This window comes from Monosiga brevicollis, genomic scaffold (genome assembly GCF_000002865.3).
Source record: "Monosiga brevicollis MX1 MONBRscaffold_13 genomic scaffold, whole genome shotgun sequence".
NCBI classification, from domain to species: domain Eukaryota; class Choanoflagellata; order Craspedida; family Salpingoecidae; genus Monosiga; species Monosiga brevicollis.
In genome coordinates, this window is record NW_001865050.1 from 707,184 (window position 1) to 721,665 (window position 14,482).

General features: G+C 55.3%; 1 protein-coding gene across 1 annotated transcript; it reads right to left on the reverse strand.

The window, feature by feature from the left end:
• Nucleotides 1-992: 992 nt before the first annotated feature.
• MONBRDRAFT_21555 (uncharacterized protein) lies at nt 993-14,469 on the reverse strand (the record flags this gene model as incomplete). The annotated part of the gene is made up of 16 exons (XM_001746672.1): nt 993-1,277; nt 1,386-1,536; nt 1,645-1,721; nt 1,812-1,911; nt 2,112-2,251; nt 2,358-2,498; nt 2,604-2,757; nt 2,845-2,848; nt 2,993-3,237; nt 3,371-3,468; nt 3,625-3,683; nt 3,908-3,977; nt 4,086-4,177; nt 4,377-4,437; nt 4,599-4,868; nt 14,428-14,469. The coding sequence occupies 16 exons, from the start codon at nt 14,467-14,469 to the stop codon at nt 993-995; spliced, it is 1,989 nt and encodes a 662-aa protein (XP_001746724.1).
• Between the last annotated feature and the right edge of the window lie 13 nt (nt 14,470-14,482).

Here is a 14,482-nt window from a genome sequence, read left to right on the forward strand (position 1 = left end):
AGGGGCAAGAACTCGAAGACTTGTCCTACATCGCCTTTGCGGCTGCTAAACCGCAATTTGACTGCTGCGCCGAGAACTTCCTTCCCTCTGACTCAATGCTGTCCGTTTGCGACCAGAGTCCCTTGACATGCAGCGACTGCCCTAGCAGACGCATTCAAGCCAGCCGGACCCCGCTGTTGGCCTTTGGAGTCCAGTGGTCGCTGGTCTCCAGCACCGGGTCGACAACACGAATCTTCGCGTGTCCTGTTGCGATCGAAGCAGAAAAGGCAAACGTGTCGGCCAACACGCCAAGCTGTTGGACAAGCTGCCGTGATCCTCAGCCATAGTCCTCAGCCATACGAGGCCAGGGCAGAACGGAGCGCCCGGGCAGGACTGCAGGACTGCCCCCACGTCCAGCAGACCTTTTGACCTCTTTTTCACATTTCAAAAACAAGTTGTGTCCGCTGTGGAGCCCGTAACATGTCCGCCCGTTGCTGGGCAGTCCCTGGTCAACCCATGACCGACCCGGTGGTGTCTGTGGTCGGCCCTTGTCATCTGCCTTTTGTCCTTGGTCAAGTATGACCCGACGAGTGCCTTGACATTCGTGCCTTGACGGCTTTGACGGCTCGTCATGGTAGTGGTGCCTCAACATCAAGCCACTGCAGCCACTGCGTAAGCGTCGGAAGAGACTGCAGGAGTAAGGCATGGGCACCACGACCACAGCTACGTGTTATTAGACTGTGAATAACGGGAAAGGCACCACCCTCGCCCATGGCGCAAGCATCCTGGACGGCACCGGCTGAGTCGAGCCCTGGTCGCTCATTAGTCAATTCACATGTCAGTTCAAACGGAGGGTCACGGCAAAGGGCCTCTCGCACGCCCTCTAGCCTTGAGTATGTTCAAGTCCATCAAGTCATTACATGTCCACAAGCTCCCACCGCATGACGGCGTCTATCTGCGTCTCTCTAGCTTTGCTTAGCTGCAGCCTCAGGCTGGCCAAACACGATTACCCCTCATACCAACGAACTGTGGCTGTAAGAAAAGCCGGCAAATTCGCCCTGATCAATGCCCTCAATCATCTTTGGGTTGGTGGGGGTCAACCGCACGGCCTCCGAGGTAAACTCGCGGTCAAAGTTGCTCGCGTCCAGGCTTGACTTTATGTGAGGGACAAAGGGAGGGGTCAACTCACACGCCTCCAGCTTCATCCAATCCAGACCCTCAAAAAAGGCGTGCGTTTTGATATCGCGCTCCCCCGTCGAGGCACAGCCCAATCGCCGCGGAATGGGACGCGTCAAAAACTGTTCCACGCCAGCGAGATTGTGCAAGTGAGCAACCAGCCGCGCCGCGCCGTGCCCTGCCCAGTCCCAAACCCTGGAAGCCGCTCTCAGCTATCACGAGCAACGTACTGCCTCGATGAGGGCGCGCGCCGTCTTGCTGACCCAGGCCGGAAACAAGACACTGTCGTTGCAGATTGCATCAAAGAGATCCTCCTCATCCTCCGCATCAAAGGGTGGTTGCCCCACCAACATCTCATAGGTCAGCACCCCCAGCGCCCACCTACAAAGTCAGAGGAAAACCGGCGACAATCACGTGAACGAGGTCTGCTCATGCCATGGCCTGTCAGCAAAGCCTATCGCCACACGCGCGCGACAACCACCCACGTACCAGTCCACGGAAGGGCCATATGCCTCCTCACGAATCAACTCGGGGCTAATGTAGTCGGGCGTGCCACAAAAGGTATTCTACACAAGCCGGCCATTTTCCACCAGGAAAGTCAGAAAAAAAAGCCAGCTATTGCCATTGCCAGCAAGTACCAACCAGTCAAAGCTCACCGTCGTGCGCCCGTCACTGACGCCCATTTTGCACATGCCAAAATCAGCCAGGAGACAGTGCCCGGCGGCATTCAACATGACATTGTCCAGCTTCAAGTCGCTATCAACAAGCATGCAGATGGGAGCAACCGTATTGTCACCACAGGCGCGTGAGCCGCAGCGCAGCATCTTCAAGGTCGAGCGGCGGCGGCGGGCGGGCGTTCGAATGGTAAAGGGGTTCAGCTAATTGATGTGCATGGATGCATCCCCGCTACCCCAACATTCTCGCTTGGGCAACAGCGGTGACAGCTCGGGACCGACCGGTAAATAATGCCGCGCTTGTGCAGAAACAGCAAGGCGCACACGATTTCAGCGCAGTAGAATTGGGCTCGGGGTTCCTCAAACTTGCGACTCTTTTGAATCTGGTACATCAAGTCACCGCCGGGTACAAACTCCATCACCTGTAGACACGTTCCATCCAAAGGCCACGCACGTCCCCATGAGTGCTACGCATGTGTGCTGGTGCTGCTGGGGGGCTCGGCCAATTCCCAACAACCATGTACGCACAAAGTAAAGTTTATCTGGTGTTTGGAACGTGCAGACAAGCTGCGTGAGAAAGGGGTGTTGTGTAGCGACGGCCAGCACGTTCTTCTCAGTCAGGGCACACTCGACGTCGTCGTCCTCAAGAATATGCACCTTCTTTAAAACCTGGAAGGTGCCGCCGTCAGCATGTGAGGCAAAGTTGTGGGGGGAAAAAGGCACTTGCTGAACAGAAACCACCAAATGGAAGGGGCGGTGCGTGCATGCGCGCACCTTGATGGCCACCGCCATGTGGTTGCGCTTGTCCTCGGCCAAAAGCACCTTGCCAAAGGAGCCACGGCCCAAGACTTTTAGAAGGTTGTAATCCTCGATTTTGGGCCCATGAGGCATGCTGCTGGGAGGCACAGCACCAGAGGTCGCCCCGTGGCTAGTCCGAATTCATGGATGACAAATGAGATGGGGTGGGCCATTTCAAAACGAATGATGCGCACGCGTCAAGAAAACATGGCCAAACCAACCTGCTGTCGGTCTGCATGGATGAGTCGGAGCTTGCAGCAACCTGCGTGCCGAGCGCGTTGGGGGCGGCGCGAGCTCCAAAGCCATGTCGACTCTTGCGCACCCGGCCCTTGCTGCTTGTTGAAGCATTGCTCTATGACAATCACAGCCAGGGCAGCTTGGTGAGACTCGACAGCCCCTCGTGTGGCAACGAACGGAGAGACGTTTGGATTGTGAGAAAGGGGGCAGAAGACGCACTCCGTCAAGTTGGCTGACACTGGTGCCAATCTCCGACAAGATGTCCGAAAAGGCCTTGGCATCAACGCCGCAATTGTGGGCCACATTGGCGAGGCATCGCTTGTGCGAATTGAACCCACAGGCCTGGCAACGGTGTCCTTGATGTCGCAACCCCCTGTAAAGCGGAATTGAAAAAAAAAATGAGAAGTGGGACGGACTACGTGCAAGGATGTGGCGCGATGCATAGGAGCGTAGCGTTGTACACTCGCGCTCAAGCGCCTGGCTCACAGCAAACTGCGGGCACTGACCAAAGTAGGGAGCCACAGTGGTCACAAAACGTGGGTCGAAAGTAGTTGTGGACCTTGAAGCGGTGCGGCAAGCTGATGTTGAAGCGCTTGTCTTGGCCCTGGGCGGTGCAAGATGAAGCAAAAGAAAAAGGGTATGATCAGCAACACGTCTTCTGCGAATGAAGCAATGGGGATGGGCTGGGCCCGCTTGCGAGGTGTGCGCAAGCGTGCCGTGCGGGAGTGTGGCTTGCCTCGGATGTGATTTGTTTGTCGACGCCAGGACACGAGGTGATGACTTTTTCGTGGCACTTTTTGTGCACGACGACACCGCACACTGGACCGGTCAAGAGGCAAACGCATGACACAGCAGGTCAATACGATAATTAACCATGAGACACGGTGCAGGCAGACACGCTGACATGGCCCACAGTTTGTGGAAGGTGAACCTACGTTGACATTTGTAGCCTTTGGATCGGTCGGTGCAAATGACGAGATGAGACAAGTCTTTGGAAGTTGTTGACGGGATGATGCGATGCAGACCCCGGTTGCTTGACAAACCTTGTTTTCCAAGACCCCAGCAAAAGCCGGAACAATGGCTGCAGAATGTGGGTTGGCGCAAGAACAGAGCCTACGTGGCAGTTTTAATCAAGCGAAGGTGCGCTCGTAGGATGTGGAACACCACATCGAAGCGAGCCGGGAAGAAGCAGCGGATGCAATAAAGCATATGCAGGCGTACCACGAAGCGATGATTGAGGACCACATGAATTTTCTTCCGCTTCATGGCCCCACGGCGACCACGATTGGCGCGCGCGACGAATTTGCGGGGTTCTGATACAAGGCCATAATGTATGATGTTTCCAACAAGGCAGCATGCGGTCAGATGACGAGGCGGAAAGAAGACTTGACACACGAAAAGCAAATGGTAGAGAAGGAGGAGGAGGAGGAGGAGTGCCGTGGCTCCGAGCGAAACTAGACATTAAGGATGCCAAGCCAGGGCAATGTGGGCCGAAACAGGCACAGAACGCACCGGTGACGGCCTGTGCCCAGTCAATCTTCACTTTGACTTTTCCGGCAGGTTCGAGTTCAAACTGGGACGAAGCAAACCACCCGCGAACACGATTGTGAGCAAAGGGACGATGTCCGAGAAAAGATCAGGCAAAAAAAGAAAAGCGGGAAAACGGGGCAGGCGGGGCGGATGGGACACAGTTCAACACGACGCGGTGGGGAGGGGCGAAATGTTAGTGCCTACCCAAAGATCTGTGGTCCCACTGTCGCCTTCGATGCAATCGGCGAGGTTGACCTTGAGGCTGGCCAGAAAAGTGCCATCTCCAACCAAGGCCTTGCTGTAGCAAAGGAGCTCAATGTGTTCGGCGCGATCGGCGTTGGTTTCAAAGACTTCTTCCCAGATGGGCGACTCAGTTTTGGGCTTGACGGTTGTTTTCCCCACCAAGGTGTGGTCAAGCTGGACGATGCAGTAGGGATCGATTGTGCGCTTGGAAGATTTGAGGGGCTTGAGATTCTCAGCACGCAGAACGTAGATGCGCAACATGCCAGAAAAGCTAAAGTGACTGCTGGGCGACTGATGGTGAGCCGTGCTGGCCGTGCTGGCCTGGCTAGCTTGGCTGGCGCTCTTCTGGCCACTGCTGCGGCGGCTGCTCTGGCTATGACTCTGGCTTGGCGCCTTGGCCTGACGTACGTGGGCCGCCATCATGTTGAGCTGGGACCCACCGAGAAACGAGGCTCAACCGTTGAGGCAGCCAAGGCACGGAAGGGGTGCGGGGGCAGTTTGACGAGAGCGCAAAGTTGAGAGCAGCGGTGACGACGGAGGCAGCTGCAGTGACAAGGTAGATGAAGAATGCGACACGAGAGCCAGAAGCCGACAGCCGAGCTGCAATGAGATGGAATCAATCGGGGTCGAAAAGCAGGGCACCGCGCGTGAGCACCCGGATGTGTGCAAAAGGTCAAGAAAGGGGGTAAATGGGCACGTCAAGCGATGGTGATGGCTCGTGCGCCCCCCATTCCTTCTTTCCTTCTTGCTCTTTCCTTTTCCGTCTGGCTCGCGCAGGGCCCCTCGCGCACGAACAGAGGGCCCAAGCCTTGCCTGGCGTTGTTGGTCTTGTGTGTTTTTTGACAAACAGGCGCACGATGAACGAGGGGCGGAGCCAAGATGTGCCCGCTCCACACACCAATTTAAAAACCCAGAACCACACACTTCGATGCCCATGAAAGAATGCTCCCAGGTCACGTTATCACTGATTGTTAATCTCAGGTATGTGCGACGATGCCGCGCCGAGTCGTCCGTGCCTGACAGGGTGGCGAACGACAGGGGACTTACACCCGGCACCCGGCACCCGGCACCAGTCGTAGTGGACCAGCAGGAGTGGGGTTTGCCACAAGGAGATCGGATGTGCAACAAGTTTATAATTATCAACATAAACTATATTTTACATGCTGTTTGTTTCGTCAATAACTTGATCTTTTACTACATGTACTGGCATAAAGCGGACCTCTGGAAAAGTTTGCAAGCTTGCATGGACACCTCTCTCTCTTTCTCTCGTTGAAGTGTGATATGTATTACATTTTATTCAAGTAATGTCTGACAATACTCGGTTGGCACAAGGTGCATCTGCTTGCAAGCAAAGCCAAATTGCATGGTTGTCATCGAAATTCTGGTATTGTCTGACAAATGTGCGCGTGTCTGTGTGGTAAACCCCAAGCCTACAAGCTTATGCATCTCATTCCATGTGTGAGTGTGTGATCCAGAGGTAAAGTGGTCAACGGTTGACTCACTCCTTGCTTCTTGTTCACTTTCTCTCTCTCTCATCTCTCTCTCTCATCTCTCTCTCTTATCTCTCACCTCTCACTTAAAAGGGCAGCGGGATGGCTGCCTCCGGTACTAGGATGGGCTTGGGCAGGATGCTCCTACTGGCCGCGGTTTGCTTGGTTCTGGTCAACCTGCAGATCGTGGCGGCGGGATCCGAGTCGGGTAAAAAGGACAAGGATAGCACCTGGAGTAGCTTTATCGAGAACGTCGGCTCGTACTTGACCGTGGTCGTGCCCGCAGCCCTCCTCATCCGCTACCTCCGCAACAACCCCGACAAGCTAGCTGGTGCGTGTCCCATTGGCGCGTGCCAACGATAGTCCTGCGCTTGCGCTTGCGCTTGCGCTTGCGCTTGCGCAGCGTGCAGAAACCACTGCTTGCTCCTGCCCCCGCTCTCGTCTTGTTGGACTACTCAGGAGACCTCACTCAACGGCGGCCAATGAATGAATGAAACATGCACACGCAGGTACCAATCCTTGCATGGGCGCTGCGCGCCTCTGCGTCTTTGGAAGTGAAGCCAGTGGTCCTGATGACAATGGCAAGAGCACCGGCTCGGCCAAACGAGCCAATGAAAAGGATCTGGAAGCTGGTCCCGTTGCCGATGAACCCCGTACCCCCACCTTTATGCAGCAAGCCTTCCGAATGGCCTTTTGCATCGCTGGCCTCCAAGGTTCCTACATCACGTGGGGTGTGCTGCAGGAGATGATCATGACCCAGGCCTATGGCGTGGACGAAAACGGCGATGACATCATGTTCCGCAACTCCCAGTACCTTGTCTTTGTCAACCGCATCCTCGCCCTCATCGCAGCCGCCCTCGTGTGCAGCTTCACCATCCAGCCTCGCCATACGGCCCCACTCTACCGCTATGCCTTTGCCTCCATGTCCAACATCATGTCCAGTTGGTGCCAGTATGAAGCCCTCAAATACGTCAGCTTCCCAACCCAGGTGCTTGCAAAGTCAAGCAAGATGATCCCGGTCATGATCATGGGCAAATTTGTGCAAAACAAGACCTACCCTCTCTACGAGTATGGTATTGCCGTTCTCATCTCCATCGGCGTCAGCATCTTCCTCTTCTCCAAGGCCGAGCAAGAGGGTGCCATCCCAGATGAATCCGAGGATGATCAGACCAACCCTGTTGGCCTGATGCTACTCGTCGGCTACATGGCCTTTGACAGGTCTGTCCGTTGGCTCACCAAACCGCTTGCCTCCGGCCTCGGCTTTGGGGAATATTTTTTTTTTTATTCCTCTTCTTCTTGGCCTTGTTCTTCTTGGCCTTGTTCCTGGCCATGCTCTCTTTCTTCTCCTCCTACTCCTCCCCCTGCTCCCTCTTCCGCCCGTTGCCTTCATTCCGTCTTATCTTTCATCCTGTCACAGCGATGGTGCCATGATTCTTGCTCACGCCCTTGCCTGTTGACGTGTCGCCCTGTGTGTTGGGGACCCTGTTGCGCGGTTTCATAGCTTCACCTCAAACTTCCAAGCCCACCTCTTTGGCACCTACAAGATGAGCAGCTACCAGATGATGTTTGGCATCAACCTCTTCTCCACCTTCTTCACTGCCTGGTCCTTGATGCAGGTTGGCCAGCCCACCGTGTTTTTCTTTTGCTATTTTTTTGTTTGTTTTCTTTCCTCGTATCATTCGACCGTTCCCGTATTCTCACCGCCGGTTTTCTTCTTTTGAATAGCGTGGCACCTTCTTTGCCAGCGTCAACTTTATGCTCATGTTTCCTAAATTCATGTGGCATGTCATTCTCCTCTCCATCACCTCGGCCACCGGCCAAATGTTCATCTTCTACACGCTCTCAAATTATGGCGCGCTCGTCTTTACCATCATCATGACGACCCGCCAAGTCATCAGCATCTTTGTATCTGCCGTCCTCTTTGGCCATGAGTTTGCTGCCCAGGTAGGTCCGCGTTCTCTTCACTTTTTTGGGGCCTTGCCTCCCCATCGCCTCTGGTGGTCTGAGATCTTGCATTCTCATAAACCTGACCCGACCACCTCACGTGGCACGCGTGCATCCTTAGGGCTGGGCGGGCATTTTCGTGGTGTTTACGGCCATGTTTGCCAAAATTTACTTCAACAGCAAGTACAAAGGCAAAAAGTAGTTCAAGCCTCCGGCTCTGAGTGAATGGCTGCTGTCCTGTTGTTTGTTTGTTAGTGTATTCTGCTTGCTTTGATGACTGTTTATGCCAGTTTTTGAATCTTATCCCTTTAATCTTTGAGCTTCTCTGCGACATCCGCACCAAGAATCCGTCCCATGCTCCTTCGACAAGGAGCTGGTAAAACTTGCTCGTGCTTATTGTCGACCAAAGCGCGAGCGACGTGGCCGTCACGTCTGCAGTGTAAACCAGGTCATTGTCGCCACTTGAGCTGGCAGCATCAATGCGCCCCTTCTATGTGGCTTCTTCACTGTACAATTGTCGGGACGTGCTTTCCACCTCCAACTAAAATGCCTACACTAGGTCAGGGCTTCAATTCATCGCGCCCGCGGCATTATGCACTCAGCTCGTCCAGAAGAGTCCGCACCACGCTCGCCGTGGTAGCGTCCGTCACATGCGACTGCAGCTGTGTCCACAAGTCCGAACCGGTCACTTGCTTTGGCAAATCGTCTTTTTCGAGTAAGCAAGCAAGTCAGCATGAGCCTAGGCGAGAACAAGCAAGCGCAACCTTGCCGTACGCTCTGCGAGGCACTCACTCGAATTGGCCAAACGCTGCACTAAGCTACCCACAACCTGGGCAAAGACGGTCTCGCGAGCCTTGACCAGTCGGGTGCCCTCGGCTGCCTCGCGGGCCACCTCTTGCCACCTATCACACAGCAGCCCAATACCAGCTTTCATGAGGCTTCGCTGGTCTTGTGACTAGCACGAAAAAAAAAAAAACAGGGGCTAACAGTTTGGGCTGCACTTGAATCAAAAGCGCCATGTCTTCGGCCAGGGAGGCCCAGAGTTGATTCTGCATGCCAGAAGCACACCACATGAGTCATAGGCTAGAGGAAAAGATGCTACGCTGTACAGGGCAAGTCAACCAACCGAGCCTGACGGGGCTGCCAGAAGTCGCAGGTGCAGCAATTGAAGGCCTGGCGTAAAAGCCGCAGCAGCACCCGCCGTGGCAGCGACATGACGAGTCGCATCTGCAGTTTGAGAAAGGAATGGGGCATGGGTGAGCCCACCGTCAAAGCACAAAGTAAACACGAGTGGTAACATGCCGATCCCACCTCGCAAACACGCCAAAAGGCGTTCGGTGCCAAGCGGTGGCAGCTCGCCCGGCGTGGCCTTGTGGTACTGACTCAGCTCCTCGCGCACCACCTCGACCGGGAGGCTCGATTGAATCGCCAACTGCTCAAGATGAAGGTCGGCTAAGAGCGAGGTGCATAGCAGGAAACATCAATCAAACGTTTATCTCGCCTCATTCTGGTTCTGGCTGGTTGGTGGTGGGTTGATAGCGTTTCTGACTGCCATTCATACACACATCCACCCCGATTCCCATGGAACAGCATGCCGCTTACGTTGATATGGTGTGTCACTTTCGGCAGCCAACGCACAAAGGCGAGCCAGGCTCCCATAAGTCTGTCAGAGATACGGCCCGGGGAGCAGAGAGAGCTCATTTGTCAGAACCGAAAGCTGCGCACCCCGTGTTTTGGCCCCGGAGCTTAACACACCTGTTGTTGCCAACATTGCTCCTTGCTACTTGACAACAACTGTAGAATATTGGCAGCACCGCCGTAGTCCTCTTGTTTCAAGTTGCGAAGCCATTGCAGCTGGCTTTCAGCCTAAGGGCGAGTCGCAGCATGCAACGGTGAAAACGGAGTCAGCACGCACTTTTAAAAGCGAAGCAAAGCTCATGCTTCGCACCTTGAGAGCCAGCGTAGCTGCCTCTGAGTTGGCATCAAGCAGCTCGATGGAACGGCCTGTTGGCAGCATCGCCTGGATGAGTTTGATCAGAGAATCACAGATGGCTCGTAATTCTTGACTCAGCCTACCTTCGCGTAGATAATGCGCATACAAATCTTCGGCAAATCCAGGTTTCTGTCATTTTGGAGAAATTGATCCAAGCAAGCAGAGCAGAGATTGAGCTCGAACAAGAGGGACGGGCCAAAGAGCGCAATAATCTGCGCTGACGATGCCACGCAAGCAATACAGGTGGGCACGCGTACGTTGCGCTTGAACTGCTCCAAGGCATGCGTGTTGTTGTGCTTCAGGCAGTTGTGGATCATCACGCGGTGATCATTGAACTGATCGGCCAGAGACAGTTGCAGTTTGGCAAAGCGATCCAACACGTCTGCCATCCATCACAGCACAAGCAGATGAGCTGGCCGACGCCCAAACGCAGTGGAGCCTGCACCCGTGCCCACACATACCGAGTTGCTGCAGTAGCATGCGCCGACGCTCCACAAACCGAGCATCACTATTCCCCAAATACAGGCCGATGAGAAAAAGAACCAGAAGATCCAAGCAAACAAGGCCCCACTGTTGGTGTGGATGGGGACTTGCATGGCGACAGGCCATGGCCGCCATGCATGGGTGTCGGACACAAAAAAAAAGAAAGGACCCGACAGCGAACCACACACACACGCGCGCACCTGCCCGTGACCGTAGTCAATCGGCGTTCCGTTGTCAGAACGATGGTGCAAATTTCCGCCACCTGCGTAGGTGACATTTTATGGCAGCCGTTGAGCCAAACGAGACAAGGTAGTGTGAGGACAATGCCACACGACCCTGGTCAATTGAATGCGGCAAGCGCCAAGGTCTCTGGCAAATAGCTGACCTCATTGACCAAGGTTGTGTCGAACCCGGTACCCTGCTGATCCACCGCCAATTGAATCAAGGCCTCGACCAAGCGAAGCAAGCGCTGAAGAAACGCATCTTCCGACAGCAATCCCTGTGCCTTGATTTGCTCAGTACTAGTCAACTCGGCAGGAACTACAGCCAGCAGCGATGGAACGTCCTCGCTGGCCTCCTCCATAGCACGGCAGGCACTCTATGTATGCGTCGGGCAGCGGGGCCACACGCATGCAGACGCACGTGTTATGGGGTCAGCCTAGACAAATGACATGGGCAGAGTTGCATATTCCCCCAGCAGCCACGCACAATGATGATGGAGCATGCAATGACAGCGTAATCAACGGCCTCCATGGCTTCTGTTGACGCAGTCCAAGGTGCAGCGATGCGCTTGATCATGGGCTCGAACAAGCGTGTCACACCCGAAACCTGACGATAGAAAACGTCCTCTGGTTGCAAAGGGCTTCCAGGCGGCACCACCACTGCCGACGCCATGGCAGCGGCAATGACGCCAGCGGCAGATCTAGCGCAGCATGAAATGACGCACCAGCCATGCACACCAGAATGAGGATGCACCGCATGATCATTAGCACAAAGGCAAAGCAAACATTCAGTGTTACGCACTCGTCTTTGTTCTGCATCTGGCGGCACAGGACAGCCATGTGCAAGCGTTCGTGGTTGTGCAAGAGAGCCCGTTGCGCAGTTGCATAAGACACTTCTCCCGCGAGCCCTTGAGCGACAGAGCCAAAGGCACTGATGAGAGCTTGATGCTGCAACAGCTTGTCTTGCAACTGCTCGGCAATGATGAGCTTGCTGGTAGCAGCCGTGGCTAGGTCCAACGGAGTGGATGTCTGCTGCTCTTGTGCCCAACGAGGATCGCGCGCGGGCACAGCGTCCAGAATGGCCAGGCTCAGCTCTTGAAATTCTTCGAGCAGCGTCGGCGACAAGTTCAGAGGCACGTGGGCCCCGGGTTCAGCCAGCAATGTGCGAACAGCTTGGCGCAATGACATGGCACCCGAGTCCTTGAATTGCAAACAAACGCAATGCCATGCACCCAAAAGCAATGCACAAGCCAAGTTCGACAAGTGTCAGTCGGCGCAAAGGGGCAGCACGACATGGCTGAGGAGATAAAAAGAAAGCAACAAAACATAAACATCGTCGTACCGATGAAGCGTGCGACGCAGAGTGCGCGTGTTGGAGACTGGAGGGACCTCGACCACCGGTCGAGGCGGGCTCAGCCGGCCGCAATGCCACAACACACCACTGATGGCGGTCTGAGATGAATAGCATGCCTCCCTTGCTCATGTCTCCGCCTAGTACGGGAAGCCGTGGGTTGGCGTTGACCGCAACCGCCTGCACCTGATCCGAGTCGGCCCCCACTAAGATCCCACAGGCAGGTGACCATTAGACAAGCAGAAGTAGTATGATGGGCCGAGGTGTGAGTGTCTGTGTGTTGATTTTCTTGTTTTTCTTCCAGCAGTAACGCTCGATGCATGTGCAGAGATTCGCGAGCACGTACAAACGCAAGTGTGCACCGAATTGTTGACTGGACAGACAACGGCCGCCCGGGTGGCGTCCAAGAGAGCAATGCGCGCAGCCAAATGCAACGCGAGCTGTTCCTCGTCCCACGGAGTGGAGTAGTGCAGCTGATGCCACAAAACTGTGGGAGCCTCGGTGGTGCTGTGAAACTGAAAGTGGCCTAACCAAAGACAGACGGCCGAGGTAATCCAAGGGGGACAAGGTGAGAGCAAGAGCCTAGTTTCAAGCTGCATCGGCGTGCTGTTGAATGAAGCCATAGCAAAATGCACGAAAAAACGCCTGGCGCACCTAGCACGTAGTTGGCAGAGTTGTCTTGACCAACCACCAGTACCAAAACAGCGACGTTCCTGCTTGAACCACGCAATCGTATGCACGCATGCGGTATCATGAGGTTTGGATGAACATGGCGACGCATACCCAGCGCCCATCAAGTTTCAAGCTAGCCCCCGCTTCAACGCGCATTGCTATCAATCAATTTCCCCGTGAAACCCTCAAGCTGTGTGATGTGTAGGAGACGTACAGCCATTGGTCGGGCTGAACACAGGCGTCGATCACGTGCAAGTCCTGAACATCAAGGCCAAAGGTTTCAAGCCTGGCGGCCAAATTGGCGTCGAGACGATTCTGGTCGTCCCAGAGCTCATGTTCATTGACGAGGCTGAGACGCATGCGCGTGTCGAGCTGATGCAGGCGAACGCTGCGGGTAGTGAGGGTGACGGTGCATGGCACGCTGCCGAGGGAAACGCTGCCACATGCGCGTACAAGCTGCACGGGTGCGCGCGCCACAGTGGCACCCAGCCCAAAGAAACTGCTCATGGTTCGACCAAGCCCCGAAAGGAGAGAACCTAGGGCATCAAGCGATTGGGGCAAAGCATACATAGACGGCAATGATGATCAGAATTGGGGGCCTAAGCACGAGGCTGGCGGCATTTGGGGGCGTGCGCATACCCTCATTGGGATCGGCCATGCGGTGAAAGCTGGCACTGCCTTGCTCGCCACTGTAGGCGATGCAAAAGCGATGGCCAAACTCGGTCACAAGAGCAAAGTCTTGATTTCGGAGAAGAATGAGGTCCAAAGGCACGTCCTTGCCGTCGCCCTCGCGCTCGGTGCCAGCCAGCACCTGTGCGGAGGTAGAAAGCGAAGGGTCTTGCTGCAGGTCGGGAAAGACCCACAATTGACCAGCTAAATTCAGCGGTGGGCCATTTTGGGCAGATGAGTGAGATGTGGGAGCGACGGGATGGTGGCATGATTGGGAGATGCCCAGCGCAAGGGTGGGCAGGACGATGGGGTCTGCTTACCATCATCCACAACGAGGAGGACTTCGGTGGGTCCCGAAGGCGAGGGAAGCTGCATGGCATAGGCATTGCGGGCCTCGACGCGGGATGGGAAGCGAAGCTCCACATACCACTGTTGGCAGTGTCGGCAGGGAGATGAGCATCAGCATTAAACCAGACACTGACATTGCGGGAACAAAGTATGGCTGAAGTTGTGTGTGCATCAAAGCACACCATACGCATTGAGCACACCGCGACGCACCGCATCTGGCCTGGTAGACCACACGAAGAGCTGCCAACTGTTGCTGTGCTGACGCTGGGTCAGAATAGCGCGCCCGTCCAAGAAGCGCGCTTGCGAATCCTCAAGCGTCAGCTGAGTCGCAATAGCCTCTGGCAACGTGGCATGCTTCTGCAGCTGATGAAAGCCTGTTCGCTCCAGCACGTCACTGATATCACCCGACCAAACGCAAGAGCAAAGGCCCACCAATCGCACAACATCCAACGTCAGCGCTCGCTCACACAAGGTCGCACGACGGCACGCAAAGGCGGCTACACATGTCAAGCCGGCCCCAGTCGAAAAAAAAAACCCCCCCCTCAACTCACCTCGCAACAGCCGAGTCGCGCCGCGGCATGCCTACATGGCGCGGCGTCCGAGACCGGTGCGGGCTCACCAGCACACTGCCCCCGCGTTTACTCCGCGCCGGCGAGAACATGCTGTCGGTCTCT